Genomic DNA, 14,788 nt, shown 5'->3' on the forward strand with positions numbered 1-14,788 from the left:
CCCACCTTTACCCAGGAATAGTCCCTTTCAACTTTCCTGGTTTCTGAAGTTACCCCAGTATATGTCCTTGTGAAGAAATTTTGAAAGACTACATATTTGCAGGTAAACTGTTTTGATTCTGGTTTTGTTTTTATTGTTGTTTATTTGTTTGTTTTGTGGATTTGTAATTTTTTTCTTATTTCTAAACAAAGGTCCCCCTTATTTAACTTTCCTAAAACATTGATTTAATAAATTGTCTGTCAAAGAAAATCACCCTTAGCCCCTCTGTGGTGACAAGTCTGGGACTCCCCGGGACGCTAAAGCTCTCCCTGACCAGTGGTTTCTGGTTTGCTTAATAGCCTGGTGCATGTGCCTCTCATGGTCCCCCAGCCCTCCTCCTCCTCCTCCTCCTCCTCCTCCTCCTCCTCCTCCTCCTCCTCCTCCTCCTCCTCCTCCTCCTCCTCCAGCAGGCACCGCCTCCCTTTGACTCTCTGAACAGGTGGCCAGAGCTGCTCTGACCCTACTGTGAGTTGAAAACTGCCTGTTAAGGAGCAAGGCTCAAGACTCCTGAGGAGGAAGTAGGAACAGACAAGGGAAGGTGCTGAGAAGCCTGATGGGGAACTGTCTGCAGAGGAAAACTGGGTAAGTTCACTTTTCTCTGGAGAACAAGGATCTGACCCAGTGGTAGAAGAGAAAAAGGGGGCTGCTCTTAGGGAAAAGGGAATGGGAAAGGAGTGTGACAAGAATTCAGTGGCTCCTGAGGCACACACCATGAGACATCCTTACAGGTTTTGCCTTCTACCCAGAATCCCCGCATGAGGAGAATGGCTGAATTGTGGAAAGAGCCCATTAAAGACAGGCTCTGTCCATCTAAGTAATGTCCATCTGGGACTGGGGAAAGGGATGCTTTCCTCTTGATATTCCTGAATAAGTGGATGAGCGTCCAGGCAGGTTCTTTATACATTTAAAACAAATAGTACATTTCCTGCCACCAAGAGGCTTCAGTTAGTACATTTACAAGCAGGTTAAGGAGACGTCATGTGACTATTGAGAAGACTTACCTTCATGTTCCTGGACTTTGATCTACTCATTTTAAATGGAAATAATAGTGTAATTCTACCCAGAGGTTCCAAGTGTGGATGGTGGCAGCATAGTTCCTGACTGAGAAAGGTTCATTGATCAGAGCCATTCTCAGTTTTCAGACCATCATTTTCATTTGATCAAAGCAAACACAGACAATATATAGGAGGACTATGGTATAAAGTGAGGTGATCTATAGAGAACGTTGGCAAAGGGTCTTACAGGATTGTGTTTGCTACCTCAGTCTCAGATAGCATATAAAGGGGAACACAGAAAAACAAGGTGATGCAAAATTCCAGTTAGGCTTGGTAGTATCCGTGTCCTTCCCTGAGTATTTGCCCTGGACTCCCCAACCCTTTTTCCACCCTCCTCCCCATAGCCTTCTGTAAGACTCTGAATGACTGTCTCAGTCAGTCTCGCTGTGAACACCTCTAAAGTAAGGATTACTTCTTACTCAATGCTCACTGCTTTGCGAAGCCCTGGGTTCTGCCTTTGTTTCTTGCACACAGAGGGTACTCAGTAAGTGCTACACAGATGACTGGAAGCATTCCTAAGGAGAGAGAAAGCAAAACGTAGATATGGCATAGATGAGAAAACAGTGGGTGGCACACAGGCGCCTTCATGTCTCAGAACTTTGCTCTTTGGCTAAGTGTTGTAACACTGATGTATATTTATTACAAGAGAGATGAAAAGTATAGACATACACACACAAGAAGATGAGATGAGCTAGTCCCCTTTCTCACAGTTATAACATTATACCCATAGTCTTTACTTTAACTCCTCTATCCATCAGTCATCTCTATTTCTTTACCTACAAAGAGCCAGTAATGCCTTGCATTGATTTGTTTGTAGTTTAGTATATTTTGTTTCTGATATAAAAAGGTATTTGTATTTTTTAATGGGGTTTTCTCATACGTATTGCAAAAATAAGAATTTTCAGTTTATGCCTAGATTTTTATAGTTCTGTGTTCATTACATTTTAAAGATGATTGGATCCACTCTGGAAATCCCCTAGGTGTCTTTTACTGCACTCATACCTAGCAGTCCTCTTTTACCAACTCACACACTCATTTTTGTGTTGCTTATGAGTTTACACTTAGTCCAATACATTCAGTACATGGCTCAGAGATTACTGTATCCTTTAAAATTGCCCAGTTGTCCCAGAATTCACATCCCTGTGCTCATGTAAGTTGTGGTCTTACATCAGCTGACATCTCCATCTTTTCTCTGTTACTCCTGTGGGCTCACCCTTACTCTGCAGATCACACAATGGAAATCATCTCTCCTTGCAGAAGTCTAAGGTCTTAGAGAGAAGCATTTTCCCAAAGAAAACCCAGGTTTTTTTCCCTTCCTCCTCAAGCAAGTTGCCTAAATTGTTTCCTTGTTCATAAATAACAGGACAACAGCATCAACCAATGGACTTGTTCTGAACCTGAATGAAGTATAACAAATAAAAAAGATTGCCATATATTAAAAGTGCTTGCCAGTTTTATTTCTTCATGTTCTCAACTCCCAGAAAATGGAAAGACAAAAGATTAAACAGAAATCCAATCCAAACAGTGAATGTATTTATTCCCTTTATTTAATTTCCTTTCGATTTACCCCTTGTCCTCTGAATTTCTGGGAAAGATGATGACTCACAGGGTCCCATTCGTAGATGCAGCCCCTGAAAACACAGTGAATAGAGAATGGACAGAGGCCCAGGCTTTCGATGTGTATTCTCAGGGACTTTTATTATTATTATTATTATTATTATTATTATTATTATTATTATTATTATTTGAGATCATAGGTGTGCATTGTTCCTTGTAGTGATAGAGATGTTAGATCTGAAACAGGCTGTGACCCGTACGTTAGAAGGGAATAGTCAGAGATGGCAGGGCAATGAGGGAAATGCTAAGGTAGTTCAGGATTGCATATAAGCAAAAGAAACAAAAACGTTGGAGAAAAAAAAACATAAAACTACAGCGGGAATTAAGGGAGGGAACACTCGGCCCATCTCTGATATTTAAGTCTTAGGTGGCAGCTGGACACGCATGGGACACCTTGGAATCTGAGACTCCAAAATGCCAAGCAGCGGACAGGCAGGTGAGAGTGTTTGCTCCCCAATTCCCCTGAAAGAGAGTCTGTGAGGGTCGAGCTGAGGCCTACCAGGCATAACGGTAGTAAGTGTGAACAGGAAAGACAAGACATCCCTACATTGGACAGGAGACGTGCTGCTATTCTAAAAACCTTGTGTATCCTTGGCAACAGGAAACCAGATGCATATGTCCATGGCACACCTTGCAATAAAGACCTGAAACCCCGTTGTTAGTAGAATAAAGTACCTTCGTGCTCAAATATCTACCTTGGCTTGTCACATTGAGTTTCTATTTCTTAGCTAACTGTATTTCCCCGATGTCACAAGTTGGAAAGCTTGTGGCAAGGTGCTTGTGTATGTGCTGGTGCTATGAGTATAACACAACTTCATGCATCTTTCCTGCATGTCCTTTTGAGTTACCCAGTCTTAGGGAACCATTAAGGATGCAATATTGGAATGTACCAGTACCTCAAGTCTACGAATTCCAAATATGGAAAATTCTGTTGTTCTCTGACCTACAGAGAATTAGCAGCAATTTTCCGTGTTCCAGGAGGTACTTTTGAGAGAGGACCTAAAAACAAACCACAAAGCCAAATCTGTCCTAGCGGCAGGGACCCAAAGATCCTTCCCAACCAAGGCCGCATTTCTTCAACGCAAGCTGAGAATTATGAATTTTGAGAGGTGTCATAGGCCATCTATTAATGCACATACATCACTCGATAAGAAGGAGAGGAAGGAATGGAGGAATAATGACAAGGGAGGGAGAAATTATAGACTTGAGGACAGAAGCCTTATGAAAAGACAGGCTTGGGGTTGCAATCCTACGATGTCACAGTTTTGTCTCTAATTCATGGTTACAATACAGCTTTTTGTGGGCTATCCTTTCTGAGGGAACTCCAGGGCTAGCTCACTGGGAGGCACATTTTTAGATGTTGCTTTTCAGCTGTCTTTAACATGCTGTGGTCAGTTTACACAACTCACCCCAAACCAAAACACGAATATTAAAATGCAAGAATGCATTGTAAGAAAGCATGTGAAAAGAGGACAGCTTACATTTGCTTTTGCCCACCATCAGCTTTGTATGATCTTTACACCTTCCTGAAATAAATTAAGAAATTGTGGCTCAAAATATTTAGAAATATGGATCCAGTAACTCAGAACTCCACCATTCCCTCTCGTTTCACTTCTGTATTCCCTTAGTGAACCTGCTTTCCTGGCACTCGTCAGACTTTGGAGTTTCACTATGATGTCTTTCAACAACAAAAGAAGAGGATGAAAGCAAATGGTTTACAGGGCACAAAGGACACTAAGGGCAACCTAAAGAAGAGAGAACTCTGGCCATGGCCAGCAGCCCCAAAGTCTCTGATAACACATAGAACCTAGAAGCCATCAAAATGTTCAGCCAAACTGGTAGACCCAGCCATGGCCATGGGTTACAGCCAGCCTTTCCTGGGCTGCCCCTTCTGGGGGAACTATTTGAGAAGTTCACTAAGGGCACGTTTTTAAATAGTATTTTCCAAATCTCTTTATTTGATACCACTGGTACACTGGTGCATTAAAAAGGGCTTTTATAGTAAACCCTATAGGTTGACAGCTATACCTTGAATTCAGTAAGAAGCACAGCGAGTGAGTGAAACATCATCCCAGATGTCTGAGTTCAGAGTCGGCATTCCACCTTCTGCCGTAGAAAGCTTGAGTCTTCTTTCTGAGCTGTACCACTGGAATTTGGGTGGTAGACCTGATGAGCTCCCGTTTGTTTAAGTAGCCGTTCTCACAGCTACTCGTTTTCTCTTCATAAAATATTTATGGAAAACAAATTTTATGTATATCAAATGGGGTGGCATTCACTGGTGAAATAAACCATGATGGATTGAAAGAATATAGTTCACAGCTTTGTGAAGTTCACATTCTAGGCGATAAACATGTGATTAGTCCATTATAGTGGCGGGTGGGTAGGAGATATTAGCGAGAGGTCAGTGACATCCTATGGAGATGTTGTTTGGCCCAAACAAAATAATTTCTCAAATGTCTACACATTTGTACCTTGACTTTCTGGAGATAATTCCATCACGAGTTGTCAAGTATACCACTGGGATTGTGGGGTTTAGATCTTTGTTTCCCTCACAAGAATAATGCAGAAACGTTTATATTCTTCTGGTTAGAAACTGATGGCATCATAGCCCTATGTCCAACTCATCTAAGAAATAAGGACAGAAACCGCAAAGGGAAGGAGTCATCCCTAACAAAGCTGCAGAAACCAGGCTCTCTGACTCCCTGTCATCTCTCTCAGATATTTCAGGGGCTGGAGTTGCTGTCACATAGTTGAAGGATGCTCCTGCCTTCCTTGGTAAGTAAAGTGTTGCTACAAGGAGCTAATTCGCTAACTAACCCTTTTAAGGTACCTGTGAACTCCTTCCTTCCTCTTTGTGGCTATACCACAGCCTGGTACCAAGCCCAGATAAGGCCACCGAGAATTAGTCAAGGAAACAGCCCCTGCAGTGTGGTAAGAATCAAGACTAATTGTCTCATGGGTGGTGGCCTCTTCTCACATGGGTAAACCTCAGACGTAAGAGTGAAACTGCCCGTTAATACTGAGAGTCTTCATGCTGCAAGTCGCTTTTTAAAGAAGCACATGTTTCTGCTCTCTGCATGGAGAATATGTAGTCCAGGTAATAACTTATCATCTGAACTGAGATGCTCTGGGGAGTGAAAGGATTGCTAAAAATATCTAACCACCACCAAGTGATTGATAATGACGTTACCTGGACTTTGCATGCCACACCTGGGGCCATGCTTATAACAAGTGTATCTTTGCTCACTGGATGACAACGGGCTTCCATCATATTTCCAGGGGATCTTCTATGCAGTGTACTTTAATGGAAAGTGTTTGGTTTTGTGCTTGGGTGGTCACAGGTTAGGCCTGGGACTGAAAAATGCCTGCTCCTCCATTTGCATGATATAAAGCAAAAGGGGGGGTTGTCAGAAGTATTTGGACAAAATATTCTCCAACAATTTAACCTCTTATCATTACATATGCACATATCAGATTTCAAAACAGAAGCAGGAAAAGAAGGAGACAAGAATGTATTTTACTTAATATCGTCTTATGTTTTCCCTCTTTCTTATTATTTCATTCCTATATGTTGAAAGAGGTATTATAAAAACATAACATCTACCAAGGATAAAATTGAAGTTTCTTAGTGTAATGAAAAATGTTTTAAGAGCTTCTGAATATTAAAACAATCCATCTACATTCCTTTCTTCCAGGAAAAACATAAGCACATTTAAAGCCAGACAACAGTCCCCAAAGCAAAGTAAGTCATAATTTCCCCATCATTTTTTTTTCCTTTTGATGCAATTACATTTCTAAAATATTCTTTCTCTGTGCTCCCCAAAGCCTGGTGAGGATATCTCCCTACTATAATCCTACACATACTGCTGCAATTTATCCAGTTCCGAGTTTGTTTTCCTTTGTTTGTTTCCATTAGATTGTGAGCTCACTGAAACAGAGAATGACTTACTCCTCAATCAATGCCTGATCTGGAAACTGAAGGAACTAGCTGGGAACAACAAACGTGCCAGCTAGGGCACAAAGGGGTGGCTAAATATTCTGGTCCTTACTTTAAGAACCACAGGGAATTATGAGGAAGTTTTCCAAAAGAGGCAGGGATGACCAGGTTTGCATTGGAGGGATCATCCTGCCCAGTGGCAGAGAGAAAACAACTCCTGGCAAGAACTGGTGCCAGCAGACCTCTTTGCCAGGCTGCTGGGATGGATCAGTGTTGGAGTTAAAGAAACAAGATTTGAGGAGTGATTAGAGAGTGGCAACACATACAAGAGAGAGAATAAGGAAGTGTGGGGGATTGAAGAAAACTGGAGGAATTTTGTCTTTCCTTCATTGGCTGTAAAGTAGAGTGTATAGCTCACACTGAGTCTCTGAAACCAGCTCTGTAGGTATGTAATGCTGCCTCTTGCCCTCCCATCACGAGCTATTTCACTCCAGAAACAATGGATCCCAACAAACCCCAATTTCTATCAGAATAAAACACAACAGAAATAAGTCCCTGGATGCCAAAATTCAGAGTTCTTTCTTATGAGAATTAGTGAATTCCCGCATGGCCATAAAGTTTATGGTGATTTGAGTATCAGGAGAAACATAAACCCATGAGCCATGTATGCCATCTGTGGACAGCTCTGCCTCCTATCTTCCTATTTATTCTGCTGGATGCCAGGCCTGGGAGGTGTGTCTCTGCTCTGTGTCCAGAGCAAATCCATTTGGAGTAAATACTTTCTTGAAAACCTGTCTTGCTTCTGGAGAAACATAAATGTTGAGCATCCGAGCTCCTTTTTCTGAAAACTGTCCTCGAGCACCAGTCCCTATGCTACCACCATATGTTACTTGTTAGAAAGAACTCCTCCTATTTGCTCTGTGGGTCTTTCATGCTTTCTTATGTGTTCTCTGCCTAGCCTTGAGAAGACAGATTTGCTTCTGCTCTGTTTGCCTCCCTAGTGCATTTTGCCAAGTACACACACATTGGAATCACATAAGGAAAGAGAGAAGGGGTATAATTTGCTGCCCAAAGATACACAAAGGCTATCTTTCTTTTTTTACTTTTTTAATTAAATTTTTATTTTTATATTAATTACAGTTTATTTACTCTGTATCCCAGCTGTAGCCCCTTCCCTCACTCCCTCCCAATCCAACCCTCCCTCATCTCCTCCCTGCCCCTCTCTAAGTCCACTGATAGGGGAGTCCTCCTTCCCTTTCATCTGACTCCAGCTTATCAGGTCTCACCAGGACTGGCTGCTGGCTGCAATATCCTCCTCTGTGGTCTAGCAAGGTTATTCTCCCTGGGGGGGGGGGAGGAAGGGGGTATCAAAGAGCCAGCCACTGAGTTCATGTCAGAGACAGTCCCTTACTAGGGTACCCATGTGGATACTGAGCTGCCATGGGTTACATCCGAGCAGGGGTTCTAGGTTATATCCATATATGGTCCTTGGTTGGAGATACAGTCTCATAAAAGACCCCTGTGCCCAGATATATTTGGTCCTTGTGGAGCTCCTGTCCTCTCCAGGTCTTACTAATGCCCCCTTTTTTCCTATGATTCCCTGCACTCTGCCTGCGATTTGGTTATGAGTCTATGGGCTCTAGCAGCCTGAGCAAGCTCTACTGTGGCTTTTTTAGACTGTCCTATGATGCTCACGGATCCACTATAGACTTCTGTACTTACGTGCTAGTCCCACCTCCTGAAGTCTCATCCCAACTTGCGATTCATTGGGTGTTTTTTTTTTTTTTCTGCAGATGAAGGGATGACATCAGTTCCCATTCAGGTAATAAGACACCTTCTGACTTCAACGTGGAAGAAACACTGTAAATGCTAGGGCAGAAACCCAAAGCCATTCGCAGGGCCTGGTGGCAGCAACAACAGCACTCTTGCCGCATAACTTTTTGGAGGGAGCTGACATTTGCTGTATGCTTTGCCGATGACAGGCCATGCGTTTAGTGTTTGACAGGCATCTCATGTAACTCACAACAGCCCATGTTATTGCAGTACTGTAGTACCGTGTCCTCTCACTTCACAGAAGCCAACTATGAAGCCATATCCCCCAAAGCCAGGCAGCTGAAAGATACCCCAGCCAGCATTCAAACCCAGTCTCACTCCAGCATCCACATGCTTTCCGCTCTACATTTCTGCCTCTGATTTTTAATATCTGTAATTCTGCCATTAGTGAGACCTTCCCTATAACAGCCTGAAGCCTGTGGACTTTCCCTTGAATTAATAATACAATAATAGCGTGGAGCCTGTAGATGGAATTCAACTTATAGAGAGTGCTTATGTAGCAGGCAGGAAGCCCTGGCTGTGATCCCCAGCACAGCATAAACTGGATTGGTGACACACATAACCCCATGGCTCTCATGAGATAAGAGTGAGGAAGAGAAGTCACAGTCATCTTCTGCTACATATTGAATGGGGTACAAGAGACCCTGTCGGCAATAATACCAAGAGTCTCTTGATGAGCAGTTATCTAAGCCCCCAGTGTTCTCAGACCATGAGAATTACACAAGGTGCTCACAGGTCGCTCTGGAACGTGTTAGAGGGGACACACTAAGTCAGTTATATGCTGTAGGTGGCATGAACACACCATCTTCTTGTCTAGTGTTTGGAATGCCCCTGCTGCCATGTAGGAAAAAACGGCCAAGAAATGGAGAAGGCTGTGGCGATGGAAGACAGGCTCTCCTCAACCCCCATTAGGCCTGTGTTGTTACTGAAGTACAAATGGAATGGGAAAAGCCCTGATCTTTATGATGGCTCTTCTTTGACCTCTTTGACCAGCAGGACAATGCCAATCAGACCTACACGGAGGAACTGTGCTACGTCCTTGTGGATCACAAAGCCCTCAGAGAAAGACCCCCAGGCAACTCTGCTGAGGCGTTCTATGAAAACATCTCTAGCAAGGCTGAGAGGCCCAGAGAGTCGGCCATAAGAACAGAGACTGAGTATTCAGTTCTCCGCTTCCCTTCCACCCCTCTGCCCCTACCTTCCACAGAGGACGAATACGAACTTCTTGTGCCTAACAGATTCCCCCTGCATTCCCCTCAGCGTCCATGGCCACCTACAGCCCCCTTTGAGACTCACTTTTCTCATCTACAGTGATGAAACTAAGTTAGAGTTTGTTTAGCACTGATAGATAAAAGTAGGAGTTGGGGCCTCTAGTTGAAGCGGTCAAGAAGCCCAGAGATCCTCAGTTTATTTCTGCTGGAGGACTTTGGCAGGGCAGACTCTGCAAACCACAAAGCCTTTTAGAGTCTGACAATAGCTAACATTTAAAAAATTAGCCAATTGTCTTGAATGTCGCATTGGAAAAAAAAGTGACCACCTTTGCTTCTAAGTGATACTGAAAACACTCTGGCAGGAAGGACTCCGAGCATCTACACCTGGGTGTACCACAAAAGGCTTTGTTCTTCTCATTAAGTTCCTATGAATGAGCCCCACAACTGTGCTCTGCGGCCAGGGGAAGCTCACTCATCATGTTACATGTCCCCAGAGGAAATTCTTTCATCACCAGGAAGTTCCAGCCTAACACCACTTATTAAGGGAACTTGCAGTATGTCTTTTCCTCCCTGGGCCTAAGATATGTCCCTTACTGAGTGTCTTTTGTGCCATGGTCCCCAAGGCTTGGAATTTCCTGTATCGTTGTTAATGTAATTTTAAACTACATTTTCAAACTTCGAGTTTCCCCTCGTAGTTGTTTTTCTCCTATGGTGCAAGAAATCATCCCCAAACCTCATCCGTGCTAGGCAAGTGATCTCCCACTGAGAGACAGCTCAGACCCCTCCACACAAACCTCAGTAGAATCTTCACAGTATCAGAGACTGTGGAGTAAAAAAGTTTCTGGAGGGCCTTTAACCTCATCAGCTTCTTTTCTGACTGAGAGAAAATCGCTCGCCCAATGGTATATTATTAGCATTAGTGGCAGAACTTTAGTCTGTCTTCCAAGTCAGTGTTCCTGCTATGTATTGTATGGAATACAGTAAACTTCTCTATAAATAATGGATAAATAAAGATGTTTCCCATGTGAAATGTCCACATGGAAAAAATAACACACACTCCTGCTCTGTGAGCATCCGTCTAATGGCTTGATTTTTTGTTTTCCGTCATCTTTTCTTTAGAATTTCTGGAATTGTGTCTATACCAAGTTAGCCAACTATGCATAACCTAGTGACTGACCAAATCTGTCCTACTGCCTGTTTTTGTAGATGAAGGTTTCTTGAAACACAGCTGCACTGATTTGTCTACATACTATCTATGGTTGCTCAACCATGTTAAAGTTGATTTGTGACACAAACCAGAGGCTCCACAAAGCTAAAGATATCTGTAGTTTAACCCATTCTGGATAATAATTTTGCCAACCTCTGCCCTAAACAATCACAGTAAGAGGACTGCATTTGGTTATTGATACAACTCATTGGGAGTAGATACCAACCAAAATGGCAGGAAAATATTAAACCGCAAATAAGATGAGCAAGACGAAAACAATTGCTAGCAAATGAGACTATTTGTACATTCACACCTGCATCCTCCAGATGTTGTTTTGTTTACCTCGTGGCCACTGTCCTAATTTTAGGGATGCTAAAACAGCAAGACATTCGTTGAGATGCACTTAGGATGCATTATGTATTTAAATACCTTTTTGTTTTCAAAGCTGAATAACTTTCTACTTAAAAGTTTTCCAAGGCCTTGGGGAGGTAGCTCAGTAGCAGGGTCCTCGCATAACATGTACAAGACACACCACACACAAATGAATAAATAAAATGATACATAATGAAGTGATGATACAAAGCGAAACAGGCCAAGTACACTTTGAAAGGAAATTCAGTGGCTTGAAATCCTCTGGTGAGTTTGATGAGACATAAGCCAGTTGATCATCTGCAGCTAAAGAGCTGAACAGGCCTTGGTCCCACTGGCTTCCTTCTTCTGCAGACATCTTTCACACAGAAGCCTAGTCTTTGGCCAGAAGTCACTCAGGTTCAAAGGTCATGTTCATGGAGGTGGAAAGGGTCCAAGATGTAACACTTGGCCTGTGGGAAACAATGTGGGCCAGACCCCATTCAAATCTCAGTTTCTTTTCTCCCTCTGAGCCTGACCCGCTTACTTGGAGGCTCAGACTATTGCACCCGTACACTGAGTGCAAGTGAGAAAGCTCGGAGATTAAAGTGTTTACTGGGCAAACCTGACAACCTGGGTTTGATCCTAGGACCCCACAGTGCAAGGACAGAACTGATTTCTGAACGTCGCTTAACTTACACATACACATATACACCCACAAATAATAAATGAAATTTAAAATTTAAGCCTACTAAGTTGTGTATGATATATCGATTTTAAAAAAAATTAGCAATAAATAAATTAAAGGAAAAAGTTCTGAGCAAAATGGTTCTGAGAACTGAACTCAGCATACTGTTGAATGTGAAATGCCCCACAGTCCCCGTGCTTAAGCACTTGCTCCCCTGCTGGTGACAGTTTAGGAGGGATGCAGAGCCCTTGAGACTGTAAACTACATAGCAGATGTGACTCTCTGGGGGGGTACAGGGAACTCGATGGTGCTTTCTGCTCTAGTTCTGCCTAAAACCGTCTGTTTCCTAATCTGCCAGGGTGAATGCCCTTGTCGCAAGCTCCCACCACCATGCTGTCCTACCATAGTGGACTATGTGTCCCCTGGATGTCTGGGTCAAAATAAGCCTTGTCTCACTCATTGCTTCTGTCAGGTATTTTGACATAGTGAAGAGAAAATGCAGTATTTTTTTCTTTTTCTTTTTCTTTTTTTACGTATTTTCATAATACATAAATTACCTCCAATTTTAGAGCAAGTAATAATTTGTGTCCAAACACTCCCACTGTGCTCAGACTTTGCCCACTGGTATAGATGGGGTGGACGGTATTGAGCAGCATGCTTACTGAGGAGCTATTGGTATGGAGGAGCTGCAGAGAAGGGTCAGGGGTCATTCTTTGTGGACGGTGTAGTGATTGGAATTCCCTGTGAGTCAATGGATGCCCCACATACATACACACGAACACATCTCCAACTGGACTTAGTGGGAGAGAGAGAGAGAGAGAGAGAGAGAGAGAGAGAGAGAGAGAAGCATGAAGTTGAGTTGGGGGTATGTTAGGGAGATGTGAGAAAAGTCAAGGGGGTTAATGGGGATTTTAATCATATATGTTCTTAATTCTCAAAAATAAAAACATACTAATGGCAACCCATGGGCCGATGCTGATCCCATTTTCCACACATTCAAGATTTCTGATGAAATTCTGCAGTTTGGCAGCAAGTACACATCAACACAGATCCGTGTTCAACACAGGTCCATGTGTGTGTGTGTGTGTGTGTGTGTGAGTGCATGAGCAATGTGCTGTTCCAGGAAGTTAGTAATGCGGCTCCTCACTTAAACAATCCCAGTTCTTGAGAAAGAAACTGAGGCTGAGTTTCTAATTTACTCTTCAAGTCACAACTATAGTGAGAAATGCCCCTCCCCTGTACAGGGCTTCAAAACAGTACACAGACAAAATGGAGAGGCCCACAGTGCAAACTACCCCAGGGAAGGCTTTGTGGTTTCTGCTCACATTCATATTAGTACCTATAAATAAACTCCTATTCTTTGAATCAACTCATATCTAAAAAAAGAAGAGAGAAATCGGAAAGGGGCAAAAACAAGGCAGGAAAATGAACTGCTGACAAGGTCAAATGCTGACACGATTAGGACAGCCTGGGGACTCTTAAATATCTCTGGGTGGAGGACATAGAGAGGGACAGAATGGAAGGCTTGAGGGGAACAGATGGAAGGACATGGGGGCGGGGAACAGGATGGAAGGCGGTGGGGGGGGGGAGGGGGAACAGTTGCCATGGCCAGGTCACAGAGGAGCCTATAGAGAAAGTTTCTCTCTTGTTGAAAGTGCTTGGCTTTTTCCACACCTAGCCTCTGAAGGTCACAAAGTTGTCTTAATCTGAGGCTACATTGGTTCTGCCAGCTATTACATGGATCTATAAAAATCTATCCTATTTTCCTAGAAGCTCTTTTTTCAATGTCTGAAGAAATGCCACAGGGTCATTTTCATTTGTTTTCTACAGTCTGGTGGCTACATCTCTCAATTCATTCCTTTCCTTATCACTACTTCTCCTTGCAGATTCTGAGGCCAACTAAGGATGACCTGAGTATGCGCTCAGGGCACCCATCAGGATGCACTCCTCTCTCTCTCTCTCTCTCCAGGCTTTGACTTCCAGCTCTAAACTGTAGAGCTGCCTTCTGATATTGAGGATCTATGTCAACAGGCACAAACTCAGAAAAGACATTAAAGAATGTACAGAATAAGGAGAGCAACAACAGTGCCCTATACTTTCTTTAATAATGAGAGAGAAAGGAAGACAGGGATACTGTTCCTACTGCCTGTGCAGTAATCACACTCCAAATACATTGAGAGTTCATGTCAAGGATCCCCATCTAAAAGGAAACAATGCTGGAGATATAGTTCAGTGGTACAATGCTTGTCTGGCATTCATGAAGTCCTAGATTCAATCCCAAGTGCAGCGAAGACACAAACATAAATCGTGTTAACTTTATTATAAGAAACAAATGGGCAAGCCGGGCATAATGGGGCACGTCTTTAATCCCAGCACTCAGGAGGCAGAGGCAGGTGGATGTCTGTGAGTTCAAGGCCAGCCTGGTCTACAGAGTAAGTTCCAGGACTCTCACATAGTACTGTTAAGTGTTGAAACACTGTCTTGAAAAATAGAACAAAACCAAAGGACGTGTTTAGTCATATTTCTCCAGTGCTTTTGGGTCAGCTTGGGTCTACTTCTCACACAAAGTCTTCTCCAACAAGACTTCACTGACCACTCTTTCCTCTGAACACCCACCACCTTACAGTTTGTATTATTTACAGTTAAACCTGCCTATTTTTTTTTCTCTGCTGTTTCCTGTTTCATACCTGCAGGTCCTGTTTCTCTAATAACATTAACAACTTCTTTTACTATCTTCTTCACTGGTATCGGCTATGCATGGGCAAAAACATATCACATCACACACACACACACACACACACACACACACACACACAAATCTACAGGTGGCTAGAGAGATGGCTCAGTGACCAA

The 14,788-nt window shown here is 43.0% G+C and overlaps 2 protein-coding genes across 4 annotated transcripts in view; one reads left to right on the top strand and one right to left on the bottom strand.

Moving 5' to 3' along the window:
* The first annotated feature begins 483 nt into the window (after window positions 1-483).
* Window positions 484-10,742, top strand: Gcsam (germinal center associated signaling and motility). Of its 3 annotated transcripts, XM_021627149.2 has the most exons (6): window positions 484-621; window positions 3,079-3,147; window positions 5,430-5,486; window positions 6,407-6,453; window positions 8,442-8,470; window positions 9,478-10,742. In XM_021627149.2, exons 1-6 carry the CDS (start codon window positions 593-595, stop codon window positions 9,793-9,795), a joined length of 549 nt encoding a protein of 182 aa, XP_021482824.2. In that variant the 5' UTR covers window positions 484-592; the 3' UTR covers window positions 9,796-10,742. The 3 variants fall into 3 exon arrangements, with proteins under 3 accessions (XP_021482824.2, XP_060226468.1, XP_021482825.2); XM_060370485.1 differs by lacking the exon at window positions 3,079-3,147 and having other exon boundaries at window positions 9,475-10,742; XM_021627150.2 differs by lacking the exon at window positions 3,079-3,147.
* Window positions 10,743-11,265: 523 nt separating this feature from the next.
* Window positions 11,266-14,788, bottom strand: part of C17H3orf52 (chromosome 17 C3orf52 homolog) — a 37,728-nt gene continuing 34,205 nt past the window's right edge. Inside the window, exon 6 of the mRNA XM_060370487.1 lies at window positions 11,266-11,720. Coding sequence (XP_060226470.1) covers window positions 11,683-11,720 — 38 coding nt within the window. The 3' untranslated portion in view covers window positions 11,266-11,682. The remainder of the gene's footprint in view (window positions 11,721-14,788) is intronic.

Source organism: Meriones unguiculatus, chromosome 17 (assembly GCF_030254825.1).
Source record: "Meriones unguiculatus strain TT.TT164.6M chromosome 17, Bangor_MerUng_6.1, whole genome shotgun sequence".
Lineage (NCBI taxonomy): Eukaryota > Metazoa > Chordata > Mammalia > Rodentia > Muridae > Meriones > Meriones unguiculatus.

Bases quoted from the DNA above. Each gene is read 5' to 3' on its own strand.
- Gcsam (XM_021627149.2), top strand. From the start codon at position 593: ATGGGGAACTGTCTGCAGAGGAAAACTGG. The intron at 5,487-6,406 runs GTAAGTAAAGTG...CCTTTCTTCCAG, and splicing joins GGATGCTCCTGCCTTCCTTG to GAAAAACATAAGCACATTTA. The intron at 6,454-8,441 runs GTAAGTCATAAT...TTTTTTCTGCAG, and splicing joins ACAACAGTCCCCAAAGCAAA to ATGAAGGGATGACATCAGTT.